General features: G+C 45.4%; 1 protein-coding gene across 5 annotated transcripts in view; it reads right to left on the bottom strand.

Annotated features, from left to right (window-relative positions):
- Positions 1-22,875, bottom strand: part of LOC138526199 (cohesin subunit SA-2-like) — a 2,217,157-nt gene that overhangs the window by 1,059,686 nt on the left and 1,134,596 nt on the right. For all 5 annotated transcript variants that reach the window (XR_011283519.1, XR_011283520.1, XR_011283521.1 and 2 more), the window contains 2 exons: positions 7,550-7,642; positions 7,327-7,416 (listed from right to left, as the gene is read on the bottom strand). Coding sequence is in view for 2 of the 5 variants with exons in the window: in XM_069636632.1 (XP_069492733.1) it covers positions 7,327-7,416; positions 7,550-7,642 (183 nt within the window). In the remaining 3 variants the exon portion in view is untranslated. The remainder of the gene's footprint in view (positions 1-7,326; positions 7,417-7,549; positions 7,643-22,875) is intronic.

Here is a 22,875-nt window from a genome sequence, read left to right as displayed (position 1 = left end):
CTCTCGATTTTCTTCATGAAACTCTTTTTGAAAATGAACTTATTTGAGCAGATGTGGGGAAGGTTTTTGGATCTGTAAACTAATCTCTATTTTATCATCCAAGGGAACCTGTGCATGTTGCTTAATTTATTTCCTGAAGTTTGTCTCTTTAATAGGTCTTTATAATTCAAAACGGTTCATGATTTTACATAAAGTTACATCACTGTATGTAAGTTAATAATTCCTCTTTTAACATATATACAAGAACTATAAACCTCCTTTAACAAACATATATTTTGCAACGCATACCTATGTGTGTTATCAGCAGCGCATGCTGGAGATGCAAATCATCATTGAATTGGCAATGGCATGAGGCTCAACCATCACCCCAGCCCCATCAAACCACCCCCATTATTCACTGCACCTATGCTACATCCTAGCTCAGTGTCCAGTATACCCTAATAATGTAACCAATGGCTAGTGCTCATGGCTTGCAGTCATGGCCAGTCTCCAAAATCCATGAGGCCTGGGCTTCGGCCATGCAGCATTCTGCAATAAGTAAATCAGAGTACATATTTGCATTTGCCGAGGGCCACGCCCACTACCTAGACACCACATTTATATCACTAGTTTTTCTACTTACATTCTGAAACTTTGGAAAATTAAACACAAGACAGATTTATAGAAACATGCTTTCAGATCCTTGCTGATGCTCATCGCGCAAATTTGTTGTAATCCTCTCCAACACTTCAGGCTGTAACCGCAAGCAGTATATTTTGTTCCCATTCAAACCTACAGCTTTGACCGTGGTGCATGCCCCAATAAGCAAATTACAGTACACATTTCTCCTTGCTGAGAGCCAGGCCCATTGCCCAGGCACCAAAGTTATAACACTGTGGTGTGTACTTACATTTTACAAAAAATAAAAAACAGGACATATTTGCAAAACCATGCTTTGATGTTTTTGCTGATGCTCCTTGTGCATATTTGCTGCAATCCTGTCCATCACTTCAGCCTGGAGCCACAAGCAATTTTTTTTCTCCCATTTAAACCTATCCCGATTTAAAAAAAATGTTACCCCATAGCCAGTCGGTATATCACAATTTATTCTACCTATGTCTTAACACTTTTCCAAAAATAAACACGGTCACATTTCCGAAACCACGCTTTTGATTCCTTATCGATGCTCCCTTTACAGGTATGCTGCAAATCCGTCCATGTTTCAGTTTTTCAAATGTGTCAAAATGTACGTACAAAGAATAGTCATATAACTTACAATATCTTGACAAAATCCATTGCACCTTGTAAGGAAGGCATGGTATCAACAGTAAGACGGACATAAATGACCACAGTTTAAGGGTGCTTATTGAACCTTAATTGGGTTTGAAAAACACCCATCTAATCCTAAATCTAAAGATGGGAGCATGCTACGACCATCAAATAATAATAACGCAGTCCTAAGGGTGTCTTGTCAAAATAAAAGGGCCTATAATAATAAACCTATTGCCAATCCATACCTCTAAATACAAATAGTGTGGGAAACAGTGTTACGCAGAAGAAAAGTGTTCAAGAAATGATATGTCAGGATAATCAAGCTGTTGGTTTCCCCTCCCCACGTTTTCAGTATGGGATAAGGCGGCACATTCGAGCTTAGCACAGTCTTTGGCTTCTCTAGCATGAAGGTGCAGTTCAAAACTTCAACATCATGGCCTTCTGTACCAAATTCTCTTTGCCTTTCAAAAGTATTTTCTTTGAGAGTGCCTGATTCAACAAATAAATAACAAAGTTCCTTTACCTTCAGGATTCTCCTACGCACACTTTTCTCAGGTGATTTACTGTTCACCTTGGATCCCCCTCTGCAGGGCTCAGATCCACTTTAACACAAAGTTTGATTTTAACATAAACACAATTTTCTTAGGATTTCCACGTATCCAATTTCTCCGGAGACTCACGGTTCACCCTGAGCCCCCTCTGCTTGGCTTCGATCAGTTCTAATACAAAATCTTCAATAAGTCTCCCTCTGTCGGGCTCGGACCAATTTATCTATTGTAGCACAAACTTGCTTAAACACAAAGCTTTCAATTGATCTCCCTCTGCCGAGCTCGGTCCAACTTTACCTACTTTGCCATCAACTTTCTTTACTGTATCAATATCGAAGACTTTCGATTCTACACAGGATTTAGCTTGACCTGTTGCAGGACGACTTCGATTCACAATCCTTTGTCCCTCTTTCACTTTCGCCAACTCTCAGCTGGACACCTTACATAGACCTTAGATTGAGCATTCATGTGGTGCAGGACCACTCTGTCACAGGGATCATATATTTTGGCTTCAAAGTTCAATCACTCATCTGCAGTTCAACTTTACTCGCGTTGGCTATCACACGCGTTTCACTCAATGCTCTCAGATCCAGCGCTTGCCATGCAATGTTGCTGCTTGCAACCTTAGCTTCAACACAGACCGGTCTGGTATCAGTCTCCCCAACCCACCGGCTGTTTTGATTTGACTGACGCTGCTTTCTTGTTGGAGCCAAAGACAGTACCACGGCAGCTGGAGATTCTCCCCGCCCTGATTATCGCCCCAGGTACCTCCGACACACAATGCAGGATTCCTCAGCCTGGTTTCCTGGTCTTACGCTTTCTATCCTTGAGGTTTTGTGAAAGTAACAGTTACTTCTCGAAAAGGTCAAGGGAGCTTCCCTCCTTGTGATCCCCTTCTGTTTTGCCATCTTCCTCCTCGTGTTAAACTGCCATCTTGGAACCGCTGTTTCCTCGTGTGCTTTGCCATGCTCAGAGTGTGATCTTGTGCTCCTCCTTCTATCCATGTGAAGAAGTGTAATGGAATTCAGGTGTGCGTGATGGTCAGTAATTGCCTGACCCTGCCTGACCATTGTATTGCGACACGTCAGGTATATGGCTCGGGTGTTGGTCTGTTTTCTCTCATAGTGGGCTGTCCATGTGATTGTGCTGTGAAACGGGGGGTGGTAGAGTTCCTAAGTACCCTACCTGGTAGGATGGGGTAAAGGTGTTACAGGAAAGGGGATACTGCATCTCACTATCCGGTGTCCCACCGCCACTTCCCAAAGACCCCTTACCCAGGTGATCCTCCCACGCTGGTCCACCCAAAGGAACTGGATCTGAAAGCGATGGCCGTATCCTGGTCGCCTAGATGACAGATCACAGGGGACTAGCAGGTGAGACACCTTCTTGTTTCTCACAACCTACATTATGATACTTTTCACAGGATAAAACATGGACACATTTGCAAAACCATGCTTTCAGATCGTTACCAATGCTCCTTGCACAGGTTTGCTGCAAATCTGTCCATGTTTTATTTTTTTAAGTGTCAAAATGTACATACAAAAGAATAGTCATATAACTTTGCCATATCTATACAAAATCCATCCAGACTTTCCACAAACATTCAAGGTTGGGTCTTTAATCTTTCTGCTAACTTTTCTGCAGATTCATGAAACGGCAACAAAGTTATAAGCCATCTAAAAATTCATGGTGGCAACAGTAAATAAAGACAGACATGTGATCACTGTACGAGAGTGTTTATTAGACTGTACACGCAGGATGGAAAAACGCCTAATCTAAACTAAATCTCTAAGATGGGAGCAAGCGTCTACCATCAAATGACAAATAAGGCAGTCCTTGTGGCATTGTGTCAAAGTAAAAAGGCATTTACTAAACAAAAGTTCAACAAAAAGTCATTTGCTTTATGTGGGTGATGGTTCTTCACCCCGGGGTTCCCCTTCTTCCGGGCTCAGACTCCTCTCAAATGTCGGCTTCTCTCATGCATTCAAAAAGGCTTTCCCTCTTGCACTTGGCTTTGTTGCATTGACAGGTCGATGGGTGTTGGACTCTCACCCTTGGATCTCCCGCTTCCGGGCGCAGATCTATCTCGACTTTTCCCCTACCTCGATCAGCTTTACTATGGCTCGAATGCGACATTCATGAATCTTAATGTCTTTTAACACAGTTCACAGTGGACATCCTTCTGCCGGGTTCACTCTTGTCAACACACTTGTTTTCGGGACTGTATACTTCGCCCCCTTTTTGTCACCTTCCCTCGTTTCGGTTCACTATAGCCAATCTTGTTAATGACACATTCTCTGGTTCTACTTTCTTGATGCAGGATTCACTTCCCTTAGCTTCACATTCATCTGTATGTCAAAGAATTTCGAGGGTACGGAGAATTTTACAAGACCCCTGTATGACCACTTTGCCCCCCTTCTCGCTTCTCCCAAGGCTTTCCTGTTCTGGTGGTTTTCTACCCTCGGGTAATGGCCCAGAGCTTCCGGAGTAAGTACCCACGTAGTGCCGGACTCCTCTGCTGCTGGTTTTCCCCCTTCAAATAATAACAGTTCTTTGTATGTTCAGAGTTCAATTAGCCACTTGCTATTTTTCGTTCAATACAATTCCGTTTCTTATCGGTTCTCCCCTCGACGGATGTGAGGAACCATTCAGCTTTTTTTTCTCTGGTGTCAAGGTCGGTATCTCTGAGACAAGTGTCTCTCCCCGGCTTGGTTATCAGCAGAGGAGGGTCACACGTACCGTTGACATCTGCTACAGCACACGCTGGCTATTGTTAGCGGTCTTATGTTTGCTTCTGCTGAGGCTTCACAGGCTTGTCTCTGAAAGGGCAGGGTCGCGTCTCTTCTTGTCACCCTCTCGCTTCGCATCTTCTTTCTCCTGCTCTTGAACTGCCATGCTGAGTTAGGCCTCTGGTTGTGTGGTCTGCCTTGCTCTTCTTGTGCTCTCTTGCTTCACCTTTTATCCCTGTGGGGAAAGTAAAGGTCTGTCAGGTGTGTGTGATTCGGGTTGATTGCCTTACTCTGCCTGACCCTTCAGTTGGGACATGTCAGGTAAACAGTTTTAACATTAGTCCGTTTTTCATCACAGTGATAAAAAGTGTTTGTATTCGATGAAGAGAGGGTTAGAGTTTGAGTGTCCTACAGGGTAGGATGAGGAAAAGGTGTCATAAGAAAGAAGGTGGTTAGGCAACTCAGAAAGCAAACAGGTTAAGAAGCAAACAGGAATGAGGAGGATTCCTATCATAAAATAAACAAGGGGAATTGTCGGAATGGTAGGGTTTGGTCAAAACGGTCCGGCAGTTTGGATAGGAACCAGGATGACAGATATTCTGGGAGTTGTGCTTCTTCGCAAGTATACCGGAGGCAAATGGGTTGTTGGCTTTAACTTTGGGTGAGGGAGATTCAATAGGTGGATGGGATGATGAGCAGGAATAGCTTATAAAAGCTTCAGGGACTTCATTCCCTTCACCATCCTACCCGTGATGGTACCGCATCTTAACTGGGGTTTTCCCTCGAGCATAACCCCAAACCCTTCAACCCAGGTGGTCGGACCCTACCTGACCACTCCTAGGTTTTGGATAAGAGAGGGCTAGTTCTTCCCTAGCCACCTGAATAAGGGATTCTCAGGGTCTACTGGGGAGAATAACCTCAGGGTTCTCAAACCCCCCTCCAATTTTGCCCTGTTTCACAAAATCCCACCAAACTTTACAAAAACATTAAAACCTGTGTCTAAAATCTTTTTACACAATTGTGTGCAGATTCGTCAAATGGCACCAAATGTATAAGCATTTATAAGCATTTATAAGCATTTAAAAAATGTTGGGAGCCCCCTCCTATTGTGTTCCCTCTTGGCAAAACAGCACCAAACGTTGTACAAACATTCATGTCCAGGTCTAGAATGATATCACAAAACTTCATGCAGTTTCATTGAGTAGCCATCCAAAAACTGCTTTTCACCAACCCTGTAATTCAGAAAAGAGCACGGAGGCCCCTGAACATCTGAAATGTCCAGAACATCACGCAAAGGTCTGCAGGAATCTAAGACACATTTTGGTTCCCCCCTATAACTTTGCCCAGACCGGATGAAACCTCACCAAACTTCACTCAATGAATCCGAGAGGGCCATCTACTTTTTTTTGCAAAGTTTGGTGAGGATTCATCCAGGGAGGGCAAAGTTATAAGCCGCCCAAAATGTGCTCTTTCAATGAGTTGAGTAACTACAGGGCCTGTAATTTTTCAGTGTGATTCCACTTATGGTTATTACTTACTACCCCTCATCTCGATCAGTAACAATAAATATGTTTTTGAAGTACAAATTTGAATAAACTGTAAATAAAAAAGCATCACTCAGAAGAAACTGGTATATGTGGCATTAAACACTGTGAGCAGTTATGCTCATGTGACTGGAGGTTGATCTTGCAACCTTAAAAATTTGACAAGAGGAAATAAGCCCACATAGGATTTATTGGAAGCTAGCATAGGAAAGAGGACGAATACACTCCTTATGACAGAATAATGATAAATACTACACAATTTAAAACAGAAATAAGATGAGAAAAATGCCAACTACTGAAAGGCCTGGAAATTGTTGCAAAAAAGAAGCATTGGCAAAGCCAACAGGTTTCGCTTTTGTGTAGGCATGGGATAGGCATTTGCCAGGTGCTAGTTTAGGTGAGTAGGCACAGCTAACTTCAATCTCACTTGTCTCTGATGTCTTTATTAGAGTCGAAAGGTGATCATTCTTGTGAATGGGGTGCACACCCAATGATAAGTGCCTCTGTGCCGGGCACACAAAATGAAAAAGGTACTGCCATTATCGTACTACTAGGCCATAAAATGACAGCAGATGGATAATGATAGGAGTAATTGGGCATATGCTATCAGTATCTGGCAAATGCCTAGCTAATGTGTATACACAAGCCAAAACTGTTGTTTTTGCCAATGCTTATTTTTTGCAAGTTCACAGTGCATGAAACAGATGCTTATAGATCAAGTGGCTAAAGGCACATTTGGTTAAGACAGTTGTATTAGACCATCAGCACATGTACAGTTGCAAATAACACTGACCGGGCACATACAGCAAATCGTTTGATGTTACTGCTTCATGGGGCTAGCTCAAAGTGATTGAACTAGCTGAAAGAGATTCCAGGAGAATGTGTTTTGGGTGGGGAGGGGCAGGTAGTGGGTGCAAACTACCATAAGGTTTAGCATGGCCATGGGCAGTCAATGGGTGGGTATTTTGAAGTTGGAAGTATTTTGAATAAAAATGACTTTTTAGGCTTCGATATTCCTTGCTTCTTCTCCCCTCCAAAAAAACAAAAAATCAACTGAAGCACCGGACAGGCCCCTCTTCACATTCCAGTACTGCATATGCAATGTACTCAATGAGACAAGGGGGCAGAAGGCAGAATAGGCACGGGGACGTTCTCCTACCACAAGCAAGTTTATCAGTTTGATACATGCACATACTATCACAAAGTCTCCCATTGCTCTCTGAACCCTTCATTAAGCCCCGCACATCCAGTTACCTTTTCTAGACCGCCACTACTGTAAATGTCCAAATCAAAGTACTGCGGGATCTGTAGCAAAGTTTTGACTTTTTCTGCATCTGCTGAAAACTAGAAAAAAGAAAAGCAGTACAATGATCAGGGTTGAAGGGCCATGGGACATATTGGATACACATGGACATATTTAATGCAGATGCACTGCAGCAGGCAATCCTTACCTTAGCCAACAGTTGGTAATCCTTACCTTAGCCAACAGCAGGGGAAGTGCCACAACGAAATGCTCAGTTATCTTTGTAACATCTTCCAAGTGGACCTTCTTTTCCTTGGCAGAAAGGACCTACAAGAAAAGTGCTTGGGTTAGTTTCAAGAGGATGTCGTACATTCGGGGTAAGTAGGCAAAGGTTGAAAAGAAAGTGGAGGAAGAATTCACAACTCACCAACTGGATAAGTGGAACACTAAAACAGACCCTTGTTTGTAAACAAACATGGTTTAAGAATCTGAATTGAAGCGTTATTATATTTTAAATCAAACACGTGAGATGAAACAATTTCTGCTTTCATCAGTGCAAAAAATATTCTTTCTGCTTAATGAAATTGGCATTAAAAAAACCTAAAAATGTTCATGTTTCTACATGCTGGTATTTGGCAATTAGTCACAATTTTTAGGGTTCATGCTTTTAAAAGATCATCTTTTCTATTGCTGGCTCATCGCATTGAAGATTCCCCCTGTCCACTCACTGACAATTTAAAGTAGTATTTTGAAATGTATACAGTGTGGGAGTGTATCAGATGAAAGTTATCGAGATACAGACTTGTGAAGTAAAAACGATGCAGAAAATTCACTTAATGTGCATAACGGGGTAAGGAGTTTGACACATGGATCACCAAGGATTGTCTGTGATAGCTCCCATAGTTTTCCCCACGGTCAACACAAATTCATTCACCACAGCAAGCCTGAATTTAAAAATGTAGTTAGACTCTGTAAGAGCCCCGTAATTATTGTTATGTCAATTGAACAAAACAAACAAGCGCAAGGCCCATATTTTTTACAATTTAGTTGATTTTTTATCACTGAATCTCTATTAGACTACTTTGGTCCCACCAAACATTTATTAATATGTACAAGACACTTTTCACTTTATAAGCCATGGTCACTTTATGGCAAAAAAGGATTGTGCAAATAGAAAACAAGGACGTTTTCATAAAGAAAATTTGCAGACAACATTTGAACACAAAATGGATTTGCTGTTTAGCATGTTATGTGGCGTGCTGGACCAATGAGTCAGACAATATTTTTACAACAATCTTTATTTAAATAATAATGAAAAAGGCCCATCTTCCCCCATCTCGAAATGGTTTTCCCTACTTAACTAAAGAAGAACTTGGGTGCTTGTCAAGCCCAAAATGTCAGTTCTCTGTCCAAACTAACCTACTCTAGCCATGTCACTAACAAAAGACATTAACATAAATGACTTCAGGAGAATGACTCCCTACTTCTGGTGTAATGGAATGAGCCTTAGTGGCGTATTTCTATTAGTCTCTGATAATAGTTCAACTTCTGCACATGTAGAGAATACCAGAAGAATGACTCCCTTCGCCTGGTTCCACAGTTCAACAACTGCTATCTCCTCCTGGTCGACTTGGTCAGCCTCCAAGCTGCTGTTCAGTAACCTTGTTGCCTTAGTTTCTGATTCAACAATTTAGGTGAAAGAACCAGAATGACTCCCTTATGCTGGTTCAGTTGGTTAGCTGTTGGCTCACTTTGGAGAGTTTCTTGCAACAGTTTTTATTAACCTTTGCACTTCTTTCAAGGCTTCTCGTAGGGCTTGTTTAAAAGTCAAACATTTCTGTTGTTTCCAACACACAGTTATTTCTCCTCTTCCTTTCCCCTCCTCTTGTCGGTGAAAACAAGGGGAACTGTTTGCGTAGTGTCTGAGATCTATTAACACTCTGACAAAGGAGATTTCTCATAGCACTCTCTAGCCTGAATGTCTCTTTTGATGATAGAGTGTTGAGGGAGAAATCTCCCGTTATGTTCTTCTCTTTCAGTCTCTTTGACACAACTGAGATGAGGAAGTTCACTAGTGATGTAATCTTCACACTTGATACTTCCAGCCCAACTCTGGAGATGATGGAGATTACTCTAGAGGTTTTCTTTCCTTTCAATACTCTTGATACACTTACTGAGATGAGGGAGATCACTCCTGATGTCTTTTTCCCATTCAGTACTTCCTCGTACAAGTGTTGAGACGAGGGAGTTTACTCCCGATGTCTTCTTTACATTTCGGAACTTTTGGGCAATTACTGAGACGAGGGAGATTTCTTCAGAGGCTTTCGTCCCATTCGATATTCTTGATACAGTTACTCAGACAAGGGAGATTACTCCTGGTGCCTTCTTTATATTCTGTACTTTTCATACAGTGACTGAGATGAGGGAGATTACTCCAGATTCTTCTTTAGGGAGAGTCTTCTTTAGCTTCCGCACCCTTCCCCAAACTCCTACCATGTCTCCCATGACTCTCTTACCTCTTCTTTGTTGAAGTCATGTCAACTGTTCCTCCTGGGGGTCGGGTCGATGCGTTCCCAAGGAACGTTCTCTCTGCTTCTCTTTCCACTGCAGTGCTTTGGTTCCATGGGGTCCCAGCCAGACAGTATTGGCAAAGTTTATGGACCGCTCTGTCCACCTCCTCAAGGTTACGCCACACTAGGTCGATCTCCAGCTTCCAGTGAGGCCTGCTCTGTGTCGACCTGAAAAAGACTCAAGAAATATCCTCTCAGCATCCTCCCGACTGGAGGTTCACTTCCCTGGTGTAGCTTCTTGCGCCCAGGTTTGAACTTCCCGGGTCTGCCAGGCTTCATGCCTGCTTCACTTGCTATGCCAGCTTCTTCCCCTTTCATTGGATCCTTTCTCTATTTGTATTTTCTTCAGCTGGGTGCTCCCCAGTAGAGTGTCACAGTCCTTGTTTTGAGTCGATTGGGTATTCTTCATGCCTACTTGAGGCCACCTCTTCCCAGGACCTTCTATACTTGCAAAAAAGGAGTAGTTTGCATGACTCAATCAATCTTCTTCACAGTACTCCTGCAAGATGACTTGAGAGTAGTATATTCATTTTGGTCTTCCTGATCTTGGTGGTATCGATATTTACAGGAAGAAAGGAATGAGTATTACAATAGCATGCAGTAGTGCTTTCAGATTTTTTCTCAGCAGACTTTATGGATTTCACAGACTCAAGGGCAAGAGGGTTATGGAGTTCCATCACAGAATGGGAGTCCTTGTCCCCATAAGGGGTCTCTCTCCCTGTGAGGACCTGCTTTCCACGACCCCTAGGGGGAATGTTGAGTAGTGGACTCACCTCCCTAGCCTCATAGGGAAGGGCCACACCCTGGGAAGAAGTGACATGATCCCATAAATCGTCACAGTAACCACTGCTAAGCCTAGGTGTTTGTCAGTGCCTTTGTGACCAATAGAATGTCCTTGCTATTTCACTTGCTACTTCCTCCCTTTGACACCCTGAAGCAGATTGTTATTCTGCTTTTTTTTTTAAACAATTTTAATTGGTTTTTAAAACAAACAATCAACAATAAACCAACAACCCCAGAAGTACTTTATCTTATCTTTACATCGTAGCGGACATGTATTTAGTGTCTACTGCTTTCCCTTATCCCACCCTCCAACAAGCCTACCCCGCTCCATCCCCTTGCTCTTTATTCATTGGAGGCATCTCCTCGTCTGTGTTCTCAGAGGACTCATCACTTGGACCCCCCCTGGGTGGTTCCCCAGAGTGTGGACACTAGGTGTTTCCAGGATGTTAGAGTGTCTACCTCTTCCTCTGCCTCTCTGTTGGCCGCCTCACTCCATACTACTGTTTCAGCTTTGGACCATTTACGGAGGTCGGTCCACCAGACCTCCATCTTGGGTCTGTTAGATGCTTTCCACCCCATGGCGATCATACGCTTGGCCAGTATATATGCCAAGTCTTTGAGTTTACTGACATGTTTCAATTGGCATGACCTAGGGAACCCTCCCACCATGAATGCCCATATTGAATCTACATTCAGTTGATCTCTCTCTCGTTCAATCGTTGGGCCACTTCTCCCCAGTACCTCCTTATTTCGGGGCATGCCCAAAACATGTGTATCAGCCTGGCGTTTTCTTCCCCACATTTGGGGCATGTTTGTCGTTCCGCACCTTTAAATCGAGAACTTCTCTGGGGGGTCATGTATGCTCTGTCGGTTATATATAGCTGTATTTGTTATAGCCTCGTGTTTCTAGACACTTTTTTTGTGATACCCTTGTACCCGTTCCCATAGCCCATCCGTCATCGGTTCCCCATGCGTCGTCCTCCCATTTCTGTCACATTTGGGTCACTTCCCTTCCCACCCTGGACATCAGTAGTTCATAAATTCGGGAAACCTCGTGCCCCCCTCCGCGATATCATACAGTGTTTCGATGGCTGTATCGGGTTGTTCGTCTAGCATTATTTGCGACCATGTCTCCTTCACTTCCGCACTAGTCTGGTATAGGTTATGTGTTGCCCCAAATGTAAACCTGTTTCGTCCACCAGCACGTTAAATCCCTTTATCGCCCCCACGTGCCATATCTCTCCCATCGTTACAATCCCCACTGGTTCCCAATGTTTGCGGATCATCTTTCTTAGCTGAGCGTCTCCTCCGGTTAGTGTCAATAGCGGTACTTGCGGGGAGCATGGGGTCGGATTCTTTATGGTCTGGCACATTTTGCGCCATACTTGCCATCCTAGTTCTAGCATCCCTGAGCTCTTTTTTATCTTACGTTTAGGAAGCCAGATGCATTCTTTTAGGAAGTACGGGGCACAATTGGATCTCAACAATCTGGACTCTGAGGTAGAGTCTTCAGCTAGCCACTCAGCCACGTATCGTAGTTGGCTGGCCAGGTAACAGATCTCAAAGTTAGGCAGCTTAATGCCCCCTTTATCGTATGTATTTTGTAATTTCCATAGGGCTATCCTGTTCCTTGAATTAGCCCATAGAAAGTCTCTGCATATACTTTGAAGTTTGACGAAGAAGCGCCTCGGTATTATATATGGTATTTTTCCGAAGAAGTGCAATAATCTGGGTAATACAACCATCTTGAGTTTGAGTAATTTCTTACACACACCAGACAGAAAACTGCATTTGAGCGCAGATGTTAACTAAAAAGTTGAATATATCACTGTGGGGGCCTGAAGTGACCCTAAGGAAGTAAGTTCATTTAAATAAGAAGGTTTTCAGTTCTTTTCTGAATCTTGCCAGAGTGGTGCATGAGCGAATGCTGAGGGGCAGCTGATTCCATAGCTTAGGCCCAAACACAGAGAACCTCCTGTGAACTTTAGAGATCCGTTTTGTCCTCGGGACACATAGCAGAAGTTTGTCTTCAGATCGGAGATCTCTAGATGGGTAGTAGTAGCAAATTCTGGTGTTCAGGTATCGGGGTGCAAGTTTATGATAACATTTGTACACCAGACATGCCACCTTAAATTTAATACGATCCCCCACCATCAGCCAGTGCAGTGCTTTCCTGGCTGAGGACACGTGATCTCTTTTACCCAGATGGGCTGTTAACCTAACTGCTGCATTCTGGGCCCTCTGTAGTCTTAGCAGTTGTTTCCTGGGGATCCCTGTCATAAGACTGTTACAGTAGTCAAGGTGGGAATTTACCAAGGCTCCCACGACTACTGGAAAGTCTTGAGGTTTTAAGAAGGGGAGCACATTTCTAAGCAGCCGCAGAGAATAATATACTGCTTTTACTTTGGCCCCTACCTGGGCTTCACTGGCCAGGTTTTCTTGCCAAATACACCCAAGGTTTTTCACTTTCTTTGAGAACGGAATACTCACTCCCAAGATCTGTGGGGTAAAATGTGTGTCTTCCTCTCTATTTTTCTTCTCTGATCTAAATAAGATTATTTCCGTTTTGCCTGCATTAAGCTGTAATTGACTGCAGGCCATCCATTTTTTTATATCTTGCATGCAATGGTCTATCATCTCAAATGCCTCCCGAAGGTTGTCTGTCTCCACGTAAATCTGTGTATCGTCGGCATCTGAGTGAAAACGTAGACTGTGTCTCCTCAGGATGTCAAAAAATGGTCAGATATATAGATTAAAGATCAGAGGTGAGAGTGCTGACCCCTGTGGGACTCTGCACCTCAGTTGTATTAATTCTGAGAGAAATGCTCCCAGTATCACCTGCTGTGTTCTATCCTGTAGGAAAGAGTCTAACCAGTCTATCACTACTTTGGCTGCTCTACCGATGTGTCTGATCCATTGTAGAATAGTCTTATGGTTGATTGTAGCAAATGCCGCGGACAGGTCAAGCATCAACAATTCTGAATTGCTTCCCCTGTCCGCGGCTTCCAGTAGGTCATCCTGGACTGCTAATAGGGCAGACTCTGTTCCATGGTTAGGGCGAAATCCCGATTGATGTTCGTCCAGGATGTCTCTACTGTCAACGAAGTATTGAAATTGATTTCAGACTATTTTCTCCAGGATTTTGGTAGGCCAGCATAAGTTGGCTACCAGATGATAGTTTTTAAGTACCATAGGTTCTAGTTTAGGTTTTTTCAATAAAGGTTTTACCAGCGCGCCCTTAAGTGCACGTGGAACACAGCCTCCTGTGAGTGATTTGTTCACAAAAATTGTTATGAATGGGGTAAGATTAGTTGCCAAGTGGATAGCAGTACAGGCTGGCATAGGAAATGCTAGATCTTTTGTCGGTTTTAATTGAAGTATTAGGGCCTGTATTGTTTCCTGCTCAATCGGCTGGAAGCTGAAGATCTCCTCAGTTTCCTGATTTTCTGTCTCTGCTTTCTCTTCTCCCACTTCACCCCATTCTTCTGCGTCCATAACTTTGTTAATGCTCTTCTGAATGTTCGCAATTTTTTGTTCAAAAAAGTTGTTTAACTTATTGGCCTGTTCCTGTGAATTGGCTGTCGGTACTAACATACATTTAGGGTTCCTAAACCTTGATACTACATCAAATAAAGCCTTGGACTGATTACCTGCTAACTTAATTTCTTCTTGGAGGAAGTCTTTTTTTGCCACAAAGTTGGCATTTTCATATTGCCTTATGCAAACTCTCGCCTTCTCTGCGTTTTCCTCCAATTTAGAAGATCTCCAAAGTTTGTTGGCCTGGCGAACCTGTTTACGCATTAGGCTCAGTGCTGGATTGAACCAAGTTTTAGAGTTTTTGGCTGTTTTAAGTCTGAGTGGTGCATATTTGTCACAAATTTCCTTTATCAGCTCTGCCCCTTTGCTGAAAAATTCCTCGCATGTCAAATTGGTATCAAGGCATGCCAGTCTGTTCTCAACTTCCTCCCCGGGGATTGTTTCTAAATCGGACGACTTCCGACACCAAATAGGTGTAGTCTCCCGTCCTTTCCCCTTCTGATGTCCTGTTTCCATGACTATTACTTGTTGTAGACAGTGATCCGACCACAGTAGTGGGATAGTTTCACCAAATTGGACATTTCCCCCTCTTGCTGCTAGGAGGTCTAGACAATGACCTTTCTTATGGGAGGGTTCTCTGGTGATAAGCTCCAGGTCATGATTGTTCAGGAGGTCCATCAAGGCAGCATAATGTAGATGAGCATTATCTCTTTCTAACCAGATATTCCAGTCTCCCATACATAGTATGTCCTTATGTTTACTCCCCAGCAATGTAAGGTGAACATCTAGTTTTTCCAAAAAGTCCAATAGGGGGCCAGGTGGCCTATAGCCCAACAGTACTTTGATTGTTTGATTATGGGACATTAAAATGGAGAATTCCGCGAACTGGATATTGTCAATCAGTATTGTTTCTCCATATGTGAAATAGTCAAACATGATTTATAAATTATGGCAATCCCCCCTCCTCTCCTCTCCTCCCTGTTATTGAACTGGACAGTGTACTTCTCTGGAACCAATTTATGGAACATGGTTTGTGACCCTTCGGTAAACCATGTCTCGGTTAAACACAACAGCTCCAAGTCCAATTCTTGAATACGTTCTCCCACCTCCACCGCATGTGCCACCGCCGAGCGTGCGTTCAGGGATGCCACTTTTAAGGTAGAGTTCTCCTCTTGGCCTAGTTTCTGGGAGTTCCTTTCTAAACCAAACTGCCAGATTTTATTTAGACCTCTTACATGTAAGTGACCCTGTCCAACATTCCATAATCTCATCTGACTTCCTGTGTAACTTACATTAGTCTTTAGCTGCTCCATTCTCTAATGCTTGTCTTAGATGGAACGTCGTTGGATGCGGCAGCACTAAATCCGGCAGCGTTCTACGCCGCTCGCCGCTCCAGGCCGCAAACAGGCCTAAACAGGTTTTGCGTCAACGCTGACGCGAGCCAGTTAAGGGCTGTATCACGTGTCTGCCACGCGTAACGCGTGCAACGTGCACTCGGGTTTCTGGGAAGCGGAGTCTGTGTAAACTACACCGTACTCACGCCTTCCCAGATCCACGAGTGTAAAGAGACAAAAACGCACTGAATACACAATGCGAGGAACACGGTAAGAACACAAAAGTCACGTTGCCCCTACATAAGATTAAAATGTTCTAGTTTTAAGTATTTTAGTTTTTAAAAAATTCGTATCCATTAGTATCAGTCGAAGTATAATTAAAAATAATAATAACACAGTCTAAGTGCCTAGGGCTCAAGGCCACTTGCAACTTCCCACAGCTAAGAGATGGTCTGAAACGGCTTCGCGCTGACGCAAGCCAGTTAAGGGCTGTATCACGTGTCTGCAAAACATAACGTAATCTTCAGTAGTACCCCTCTCCCCATCATGGACAGGGGGAGTTTAGTCCAAAACTTCATACTATTCACAACATTTGTCAGTGCTTTTTCAGTGTTGTGTGTGTTCTGCCTCTGTTGTGTGGTAGATGTCAATTCTCAGGTATTTAAAGGTATCGGTCACCCAGTGTATTGGTAGTACTGGTAGCTTGGCGCGTGGGACCCAGATGTACTGTCCTAGGGGGAATATAAAGGACTTTTTGGGATGGACTGCAATGCCTCCCTCACTTCTAGGATATATTGTAGATTTTCTTATGGGTACCACAGGTATAGTAGCATATTGTCTACGTACAGCAAGATTAGGTTCGGTCCCCCTCTTGTGTAAATCCCCACTTCCTTATATTGTTGTCTCAGATATTTCGCTAGAGGTTCTAATGATAGAATGTACAACATCGGGGACCAGGGGCATCCCTGTCTGGTGCCCCTGCTGAGCTGCCATCTCCCTGAAATAACCGCTCCCATTCTGACTCTGGCTAATGGTGAGCTGTATAGTAATACCACCCGTTTCAGGTACCCTGGTCCCATCCCCTATTCCCTCAGGGTTGCCAGCAGCCACGGCCATTTGACCGAGTCAAAGGCCTTTACTGCATCTAGTGACACTATAGCTAACTCGCCTGAGGCACCTTCTGTTTGTTCTATGACGTGGTGTAGCCTTCTAAGGTTGTTGGATATGCTTCTGTGCGGAACATATCGAGTCTGATCGGGGTGTATTCATCTCCCAATAACTCGCTTCATCCTATTTGCCAACACAGCCGTGAGTATTTTGCTGTCCTGATTCAGCATAGATAGCGGTCTGTACGACCCACAGTCTGTGCTTGGCTTGTTGGCTTTGAGGAGTGGGATGATAATCGCTTCTCTAAGGGATTCTGGCAGTGTCCCTTTTTCGTATGCTTCATTTAACATTGACAGCAGTGGGGGGGGAGTACTTCATTCTTGTAAATTTTGTAGAATTCACTAGGGAGTCCGTCTGCTCCCGGGGTCTTACTAGTAGGTAGTTGCTCCACCACCGCCTCTAGCTCTTCTAGTGTAATCGGGGCTTCTAGGCTTTCCCGTTCTTCGACGCTTATTTTCGGTAAACCAATATCCTCCAAAGTTTCTGCTATCTCACTCTCTTCCTCACATACTGTGTCACTATACAATTGTTTATAGAATTCAAGGAACCCCTCATTCACACCCTCTTGGGTGTCTAGTATTAGTCCACCCTCTCCCCGTAGCTCTCTAATCATTTGTCTGGGGGTCTCACTTTTATATAGCCATGTTAACAATCTTCCTGGCTTGTCCCCCTCCGCATGTTGCCTTTCTATGTATTTTTGTAATTTAAATTACACAGTCTCTCCCAGTGTCTCATACATTCCTGCTGTAGTTGGGTGATGTTACTAGCATCCTGCTGGGAGTGACTTCCAAATATTATCTCTAGTTTCTTCTCTGTGTTCTGTAGTTGCTGTAGTATACCCACTGCAGTCCCTTGGATTTGGCTATAGCTGCTCCTCTTACCACCACTTTCAATGCTTCCCATAGGGTCCCAGCCGACTCTACACTCCCCGTGTTATTTTCGAAGTATTTGACAATTTCGCCTCTGAGGTCTTCTCTGAACACTATCTTTTAAAGCCTCTGCTCTGAGTCGCCAAGTAGGGATCTTAGCTCTCGGGGCTATGTATTGCAATGTTAAGGCCAATGGCGAATGGTCCGACCCTCGCTCTATATTCTGAGCGCACAATTTCCCCTATGATCTCTTGCGTGGCGAACACGTAATCCAACCTTGTATACAGGTTTTATGGGGCTGAGTAATGTGAGTAGTGCCTATCATGTGGGTGGTGCAGCCTCAATGTGTCTTCCAGCTGAAGATCTTGCAGTAGAGTCCGTAGGACTCTAGCAACAGGGGTGGGTCTATCATATTTTGCATCTGACCTGTCCACTTTTGGGTCCAGCGTGCAATTAAAATCACCACCCCCAAATAACTGCGCATGGTAGGTACGGGCTCATTTTGCTGTATAGGGTCTTGTTCGGGGCGTATGTATTAACAATGCATGCTTCTCTGTTTTCTATCAGTCCCCTCAATATTACCATCCTCCCGTCAGCTTCGGCCATGGACTGCAGCAGCTGGAATGGGACGCGTGGTGCCACCCAAGTGGCCACCCAAGTGACCACCCCCCTGGCATAAGCCGAGTATGTTGCACCTATAAGGGTGCCCTTCCATTTTCTCTTTAGAACTTCTAGTTTCTCTTTAGTGAGGTGTGTTTCTTGTATTAGGGCAATATCTATCTTCTGTCTCTTTAAATACATCATGACCTTATTTCTCTTTAAATAGCTATTTAGTCCCCTGATGTTCCAGGTCATTATCTTTAGGTCTCCCATGTTTTAGCCATACCCCGTCTCAGTGGAGTAACTTTGCTGAAAATGTGGGGGGGGGGGACATGACATCTGATTAAAAGGTGCCCCAGCCAAATGAATGGGGACAAAATGGTGTGCCATGAAAGTTGGGGGGGACAAACACCCCCGTGCTCCCCTAAAATTACACCCATGTCTCGCCCCCCCTCTAAATCCCCTCTTTATCCACTTCCATCTTGGATGCACGCGTATGTAGGCTTGTTCTCTAACTACTAACACCCCAAATCCCTCAACTCCCTTCCCTCCCCCCTCCCTTCCCCCTCCCAACACATGCCCAGCTCCATACTTGGATCTCAGGCGATCCTGCATTTAGTTCTATCTTGACTAGTCGGTACTAGGAACTCAGCAGGAGGTTACCTCCCTATCGGCAACCTATCTAAACTATCTATGGGGTTATGGGATTAGGTCCACTGTACCTCCCGTTAATTATGTCATAGTGTTCTATGCACAGCCTTCTATTCTTTGTAGCACTAGACTATTATATACTTGGCATTGTTCTAACCTATATTCAAGTCCCAGTGTCTGAAATTATACGGTACCTCAATCGTGGGATCCGCCCCTACACTTCTGTGTTCAATCCTCTGTTTGTTTGTCGCTCCCCGATGGGCAATTTTGTGCATCCAGCCATTCAGACGCATTGTCCGGGGTTTCAAAGAACAGTGCTCTTTTCCCATGGAGCACTTTGAGTTTTGCAGGGTACATCAGCATGTACTTGAAGCCTGCTTCTCTCAGCCTCCTCTTCACTGTCCCATAGTTCAGTCGCCGTCTTTGCACTAGGAGTGTGCAGTCCGGGTACGCTGTAATTGTCATGGATGCTCTCTGTATCGTGCCCCCTTTCCGGAACAATTCCAGGATCTTCTCCCTGTCTCAATAGTTCAGGATTTTGGCAATTATCGGCCTCGGGGGGGGGGGGCTCCTGGCGGGGGTTTCCTAGTAAGGGCTCTAGGTGCTCTTTCCACTGCAAACCCTTGCGTGAGCGTCCCGCCTCCAATTTCCTGTAGCAGCATGGTCTCAATGTAGTCGGTTGGGTTCTGTCCTTCCTCTCCTTCCGGGAGCCCGACAATCCGAATATTGTTCCTTCGGGCCTGTCCTTCCGCTTCCTCCACCCTATTTTCTAGATTGGTCACATGTTGCTTAAGTATGTGGATTTCCGTGGCGTGTGTGGTACAGGCTGCCTCGTTCGAGGTCACTGTTTTCTCTAGTTCGCCAGTGTGCTCTGATATCTTCTTGGCATCTTGCCTCAGTCGGTACACATCTTCCTGCACTGCCCCGATTTTTAGGTCCAATGATGTCTTGCATTACGCCACGGCTGCCTCCAGTTTGGTTTCCCATGTGACGTTTAGATCTGCAATTGCGTCTAGGATCTGATGGTCATTATGCCTGGTTTAGAGTCTATTGGCGGGTTTTTCTCCTTGTGTCTGGGATTGTTCGCTGGTAGTGGTGTTTTCGTATACTCTTCCATTGTCGGCTGTTTCCCTTTACTTTTGGGTAGCTTAGATGCCATTGTGGTGCCCCCCCGAGTTTTGGTTTCCCTGTATTGGGGCCTGACCTGTCGGTCTGTTGGTTTGTGCAGTGTGTCTGGTATTAAATGTTATTGCGGGGCTGTCTTCCGCACCCACAAAGTCAGAGAGAGGGTCACAGGGCTCAGCACAGGTGGAGGTGCGTAGTTTGCTCGTAGGGTCTCAGCAGTGGGTTTATCGTTCTCGCCCGATTCTCCATTTGGCTCTAGGCGTGCCTCTACCGTGTCACCCCAGTTCCAGGCCTGCAGTCCAGGGCCTAGTGTTGGCGCTGAGTCGTGACTCTGTTCTCTGGGCCTCCTTGCTGGGTTGTGCTAGCTTTGTGTCCTGGTGCCCTACAGCCCTATTGTTATGCTCACGTGGCTCCCACAGGGGCTTTGATCTGAACTGGACAGCTGCGGTCTCCACCAATGTGACGCGTAGTGCCGAGATGACGGACTGGACTGGCCCACCCAGCTTCGTTTGCTTGGCCCGTAGGAATATTCTTCTGCAAATGGATAAAGGGAATTAACCACCCGTGGAGTAGAGCGTTAACCCTCCCCCACTTCCGCTGTTCTCCCCACTGATCACCTTTGATGTCCCCTCTTATAGTCTCACCTGATGGTTTGGAAAGATGAGCTCTCCATCCTGCATTGAGCGCAGGGGCGCGTAGATAACCAGTTGCTTCACTGGCTCGAAGGAATTGGTGAGTTCCAGAACAATATTGACTCTGAGATTCCCGGCAAGACGCTGTAAGTATGTAGTTCGTAAGAGTTAAAATGTCTGACTTTCACTCTTGTCCGATTCCTTGCAGGTTGCAGGCTGACCCTAGCGAAGAGTTCCTCGTGGCAACCGGTAATATTCAGGTAAGGATTTGTATTATCCAACACAGTTCGACAAAATAATGTCAATATGTAACCTGTTGCTTTCTCCCTTATTCAGGCGCTGAGAGAAAGTATGAAGTCTCGGGGAATAATGCCTCCGGCGGTAAAATCAGGTAAGTCTATTGTGGTGAGGAGGTTTCCCCTTGTTTGTCCCTTTGTTTCACCTTGCTGTCCTTTTGTTTCCCCTTAGGGGCCGGGGTTCGTCGAGGATGCAGTGGAAGCTGCGCCGACCCGTGAAGAGGAATAGTACCCCGGTGGTAAAATCAGGTAAGTCTATGGGGGGGGTAACTAATATTGCCTCTGTCTATTCCCTTGGCTCACCTTGCTGTTCTTGTCTTCCCCTTAGGTGCCGGAGTGCAGCGGGAACATGCAGAAGGATGCGGTGGAATGTGAAGATGCTGCGAAGGCCGGTGAGTTCAGCGCGGCGCTGCAGCAGGCGAGGCGACGCGCATAAAATAACTTCTTTCTTCCAGCTCGAAGGCGCGATGGATCGGGAATTCAGGTAAGGATCAAAGATATTGCTCTTTTTCTAACCTTTCCTCCTTCTTTCTCCATTTTTCTAGGAGCTCCAGACTCGAGGCGGGCGTGGCAGAAGACTGGATGCAGACTTGCAGGCACGGTGAGCGTTACGCTGCTGGATGCAGAATAACGCAAAGCGTGTGCTGCTCTTCGGGCGTGGTTTAAATAGCTTCCAAAGTAGTCCCAGGTAAGTATTCCTCCCCAGCCCCACCCGAGTAAAAAATAGTCCCTGGGTAAAGTAGTTCCTTCCAAGCCTCTTTTGGCTTGCAGCTCTTGCAGCATGGTCTGCATCAGGTAAGTTTGCAGCATGGTCTGCATCAGGTAAGTTTTAATCTATTAGCCTGGCGCCTATGGTGCCAGGACTGACTCGCCATATGAGCCTGGCACCATAGACGCCAGGACTGCACCCAAATAGCCCCTAGCAGGGGTTGTTGGGCTTGCTTGGAATAACTTGATGCCTGCTTCCAGGGTTGCTGGACTTGGCCTGGGTCCCCGGGGATAGGCATCATGACACCTATCCTCCTCCGGGTGGGCTTATGTTGCTCTCCTCTCCCTTAGTCACCAGCCCATCTCTCTATGGGCTCTTACTTGGCACGTGCACACATCTCTCAATTCTGAGCCAGCTGGTTGCTCTTGGGCACAGCTCATAACATGTGTCCGCGGAAGGGACTTGTTCTTCATGCGCCCCTCTTTAGTGCCTTAGGGTGCTGGTCCCAGTGGTTAATTGTATATGGGCACTACCAAGGTCTAGCGGTCTGTTTTTGCCCAGAATTGGCGTAATTCCCTATGCTTCTTTAGCCTTTTTGGGGTGTGCATTTGGCTGCCTTCATCGTGAGATCCCAGGTGTGTGTTCAGTTTAGCGTTCACTTATTTTGCCCATGTGGCTATGAGGGCCTCAGCCGTGGGGGTTCTTCTAGCTGTTCAGGTGTTCATTTGTCCCCATCAGCGCCTCTCCTGGGCCTTTCAATATTGGCATGCCTCCTGCGTTCCTGTGCTTCGGTCCGTTCAGGGGGAGCAAAAGTTATCTTGCGGGCTCACTGTTGTTTCCCCCGGCAGGCGACTGCTAGTATGAGTTGTCGCTCTACCGGCGGGGGCCGCGCAGCTCAGGGAGGGAATGGAGTGGCGGCGTTGCGTTGCTCCGCAGATCACACCCGCTCGATGACAGCACAATAGGGCCACACGGATGCCAGCCTTCGGACCTCTCTCAGTGTTCTGTTCTATTTGTGGGGTCTCGCAGCCATCATTTGTGCAATACGGCGTTGTCTGCTCATAAGCCATTCCGGCACTCGTGTCCTGGCGATGGGGTCTCACGGTCCCAGTTCGTTGTGTGCTCGGATCAGCTAATGGGCCACTCTTGCTCTCCTGTTAAAGCTGCGAGGCAGCGCGGTCCCCCTCCGTATCGCTCTGCCGTGACTGCCTTCCAGCCACTCCTCCTCACTCACCCGACGGTGGGGGCCGCGCGGTCTTCACCCCGGCTGTACTGCAATGTAGCCGC

This window comes from Ambystoma mexicanum, chromosome 7p, assembly GCF_040938575.1.
Source record: "Ambystoma mexicanum isolate Mex_15411 chromosome 7p, UKY_AmexF1_1, whole genome shotgun sequence".
Classification (NCBI taxonomy): Eukaryota; Metazoa; Chordata; class Amphibia; order Caudata; family Ambystomatidae; genus Ambystoma; species Ambystoma mexicanum.
Note: the sequence above shows the minus strand (reverse complement) of the source record. Positions and strands in the feature narration are given on the sequence as shown.